At 37.7% G+C, this 4,612-nt stretch overlaps 1 protein-coding gene across 1 annotated transcript; it reads right to left on the reverse strand.

Moving 5' to 3' along the window:
* Nucleotides 1-861: 861 nt before the first annotated feature.
* Nucleotides 862-4,612, reverse strand: LOC137790698 (dehydrogenase/reductase SDR family member 11-like). Its single transcript, XM_068585154.1, has 7 exons — nucleotides 4,414-4,612; nucleotides 3,154-3,363; nucleotides 2,545-2,639; nucleotides 1,598-1,727; nucleotides 1,290-1,382; nucleotides 1,143-1,208; nucleotides 862-1,014 (listed from the first exon to the last, which is right to left on the reverse strand). Exons 1-7 carry the CDS (start codon nucleotides 4,543-4,545, stop codon nucleotides 973-975), a joined length of 768 nt encoding a protein of 255 aa, XP_068441255.1. The 5' UTR covers nucleotides 4,546-4,612; the 3' UTR covers nucleotides 862-972.

Below are 4,612 nucleotides of genomic sequence, written 5' to 3' on the forward strand. Positions count from 1 at the left end.
CGGTCGGTGGGTGAACCAACCAGAGCCTCTACGTAGGAGCCAGTGCTGCAATTTCAGACAGTGACAACACACGTCGCTCACACTAAAAGGTGAGATGGAGCACAGTTTAAATCAAAGCAAATCAGTGGCTGATCTTTACCTCAAAGGACCCAAACATTTCAAAACATCTCTCATGGTCTGGCCTCACTCTGCGTGTCCTGGGACTCTTCTGCAGCATCTCCAGCTGTTTAGAGTCTCTTATTGCCAAAAACAGATGTTCAGCTTAAAACCAAAAGTATCTGTGTATTCTAGTAGACATCATCAATGCACATATAATTCAAATATTAGACTGCACTTTATGAAATCACTCTTTTGTGCCATTTTTTCAACCAACATCCTTTTGCTGCATTAAAGCACCACACTTCTGATTGAGTAAATGTACACTTGTGTTATACGTGTGACTTGAAAATAAAAGACTAAATTCAGGATATTTTTTTCTAATAATGTTTGGATATTATAAAATAATAGAAATTTAGACATTTCACAATGTGTTGTCTGATATATTACCCAGTTTTTCATTATTACCTTTTTAAGATCATTTACATTTTCTTCTCCCAGATAATTTACCAAATCCGTTCTGATATTCCAGACATTTGATATTATCTGATATTTTGCTTGTTTTGTCTTTTAAAGACTTTACAGATAAATATTATTTATATTCCTAATATTTGTGATTTTTTTAGGTTTATATTTCATGTATGTATTTGTGTAGTGACGCATCCCAAGCTACACATGATCTATTTCTATATGATAACAAAGTTGAAGTGCAACACATTTCATCTTCAAATCAGACATTTTATTCTACAAGTAAAATAATAGAAAATTATACTACAAACTTTCAAAGTTTTTCCATGATCAGATATACTAGTTGTCTTAAACCAGTCAGATGAGGAATGTGTCATGCACTGAATCAGCTGTTCACAGGGTGCAGCACTACAACACCTGCTCCACAGGACGCATCTGAATGTCTCCGATCTGGAACATGAACGTTATCTCATTATGGGTACACTGATGACATATCAACAGTATAAGAGCACAAGTTGAAAATGTGGACGATAATACACGATTGAAAGCAATACAAATATGTAAATTAAGTGACATACCTGCACATGGGGAGGTGCACTGAGGACATATGTGACAGCATTTGCAATATCTATTGTTTGCAACGGCTGTAAGAGAAGTAAAAAGGAAAATAGTATGCTGACAATTATATCAAGAATACTCAGGGAATGTAGAAATGATACCTTTACCTTAAATTTAGAGTATGAATCAGCAGCTTTGGCAGTATTATTGTTGTAGAACCGCAAAAAGAATTCCGTCTCCACTATACCAGGAGAAATGCACTGCAAAAAGAGTATTGTTGAGCAAGTTACTCAAAAAGTATAATAAGTGACTTTTATTTAGTCTTTTAAAAAGTAATAATAGCAATTTACTTGCTACATGGTATTACAAGTACATAGTTATGTTACAAGCTGTTTACAACAGAGTTTTTGCATCTTTGAGACAATCTCAAAAGACTTTCTTATGGAGCATAAAGTATTTCTTAGTTATTTATTACCGTGGCTCTGATGTGGGTGTCGGCCTCACGCAGCTCCTGTCTCAGGCCCTCCGTCAGGGCCGTCACAGCGTACTTGGTGGAGGCGTAGAAATGTGTATTGGCACTGTTAACGACACGGTGTCCACTCATGCTGCAACAAAAGAAGATTGTAGAAGATGGAGGAAAAATTTACCAAAAGGCATTTTTTACCTTTGTGTATTGGGTTGTACGGTTTATATTCCCAGTCACTAGTGAATAAAGAAAAATAAAATGCATTGCCAATTTTTTTTAAAAGACACATTTGACTAATTGCTGCGAGAAAATGTGTGCAACAAAACATTATTAGGTCTAGGGCTGAAAGAATCAGTCAATTAATCATTAGGTGTATAAATAGAAAAATAATCAAACTATACTGATAATCGATCATACAAGTTTCATTTTTCAAGCAAAACATGTCCATAGTATGAACGTTTCTTTGTCTTACTTGATAGTTCCAAACTACCTTTTTGTTGACACTTGGTTGACTAAAAGAAACGCGATGAAGACTTCGACACGGTCACAGACACAAGTACACCGACCAGTGAACATCGCCTTCCGAGGAGACATTTGCGAAGACACAAATGATCGTTTTGCTTGCACAGAATGAACGTCAGCAAGAGGCAAATGTTAGGTTTCAACATGCAAACCTAACATTTAGGTTTGTGTGTTGAAACCTAAATGTAAAGGCCTTAAGGTGACATTTTACAGAGCTAATGATTATTGGAGCAAATAATCTGCTGATTTATCAATGATGAAAATATTTCTGTCTGCAGCCTGAGCTCAGATCTACCGAGTCGTGCCGTGTTGCAAATCGAAATAGTTGAAATTTGAACGGTGGTGATGATAATATTTAAATCATTTAAAAAAACAGATATTTGGGTGAAAGGAAGTGATATTATATCAACAGAACTGTCACTCACAAACTGTACCTGTTTATGTTTATGATGTGGCCATCGTCAACATTTCTTTCCTTCATTGACTGATACGCTTCACGGGTGCAAATACACAATGCAAGAACGTTCACCTGCAAGAAAAAAATCAAGATATTACAGTGAGAGAAATAGACATCAGTGCCTCGATGGTAACAAAATGTCCCTTAATAAATGGAAATGTAACTTAATCATTGATTTTTATGGACACTGAAACAGCATCTTTTCCACTTTCCACTTGACTATTAGTCGAGTGTAGGAGATATTTTCCTTCTTTTAGTTGATCATGGACTTGATGTTTTGGTTGTTTGGCATTTGTTTTGTCTCAAGGTTGACGTATCAGATAAACTAAAGATATAAGGATCTAAAATAACATCTTACTATTAGGTTTCATTATTTTTGTCTTGTCATAGTAGCAAATAAAATGAACGATAGCTCCAAGGTATTCAAGTGTCTCACTAAGCCATATCAGTGTGACAGTAAGACAGCATGCACAATAACAGGATGCGGAATGAAACGCAGCAAAAAAAAAAAAGCATAGTAGTGTAAACACATCTATTTAAATATAAGCATTACATTAAATCCCTAAAAAAACATTTGCGTTCTTACATCCAGCATGTTCTTCCAGCCACTGGTTTCTCCATTTAACAGAGACTGTGGATGACCCAAGCCAGCGTTGTTGATGCACACATCCACCCCTTTGTGCTGCTCTTTGATGGCAGCGAACATGGACAGAATCTCCTCCTCGTTGTTCAAGTCACACTGGAACGGCACCAGAACCCCCCTGTGGCCCGCACGCCGACACTCAGCTGCCAGGTTCTGAAATAAAGAACGAAAAAGACGTCAAACAAACTTTTTTTTAAACTTTTAATTTTATGTTTTCAACACATCCGAGTCATCCTTGACATCCAAATAAACAAATATGATAAAACAAATAGCGAATATTGAAAACTGTAGCATTTAGTATCAGTAGTCTAAATGAGAGTATAAACTCTAACCTTTACATACCTGAACATCCACACTAACAGAAGCCCATACACATACACAACCATCCACACACATACCTGCACAGCATAGTATGCACCCTCCTACATGTACACACTTCTACATACACACTCCACCAGGAGGGCTCAAGGAGGACGGAGAGGAGAACCGAACAGCCCAATCAAGTAGAAATGAAATAAAATGATACATCCAGTACACAAAAGGAAGTTAATAACCAAAGAACAAATAAATAAATAAATAAAAGAAAAATTAAATTAAAAAAAAAGACAATCAACTTCATAATCTCTTTTCTTCAGTTGTTCACAGAGGCCACCCATCTGTCAACCGTTGGTTTTTCTACACTTATTCAAGTTATGGCATTTTCTGTGTGGAAGAACACCTGCTTCTTTTCTTATATTAAAATCAAATAGATATAAAACACTAGAGGAAAAGCCAGTATCACCTTGTCTATATTGATTAATGGATGACGTATTACCTTCCGGACTTACTGTTGTCGTGACAAACATTAATTTTACTAAACAAACATACAGTCACGTGGACGACCCGATTGATAGCAGAGTGCGTTTGTATTTATTTTTCGCAGCCTATAAACATGCTTTTATTAATCAATAGCTGGCGTTAAGTTATTGCAAGAAAAGCATTAAGTGCATTGAGTGCAGTGTCACTTATCTACGACATACATTCACTTTCAATTACCGTCATCACGGTTTTTTCACGTCAACCTGTGGGTTTCATCAACTGTACGTAACACTCACAGCTGGCTTTCTCGAATAGTGTCACGCATGTTTGTACTTCAGGTGGACCCTTACTCACATTAAACAAATCCCTTCCAAAAGTGCAGCCATTAACTTTTAAAGAGCAGACCTGTATCTTCTCGACGTCCCTGGCACAGCCCACCACCTTCATACCGCAGCGGACCAGCTCCTCCGCCACGGCCGCTCCAATCCCGACCGACGCGCCGGTCACGAGCGCCACTCGGCCCCTCCAGCGGTCCATGACGGCCGGGGGCACCGAGAACCTCTCAGCGACAAGAAGGACACAGACTTTGGCAGAACAAGGTGGA

The sequence above is a fragment of the Clinocottus analis genome, unplaced genomic scaffold (genome assembly GCF_023055335.1).
Source record: "Clinocottus analis isolate CAN_PGR_092001 unplaced genomic scaffold, fCliAna1.0.p SCAF_2, whole genome shotgun sequence".
Taxonomy (NCBI): domain Eukaryota; kingdom Metazoa; phylum Chordata; class Actinopteri; order Perciformes; family Cottidae; genus Clinocottus; species Clinocottus analis.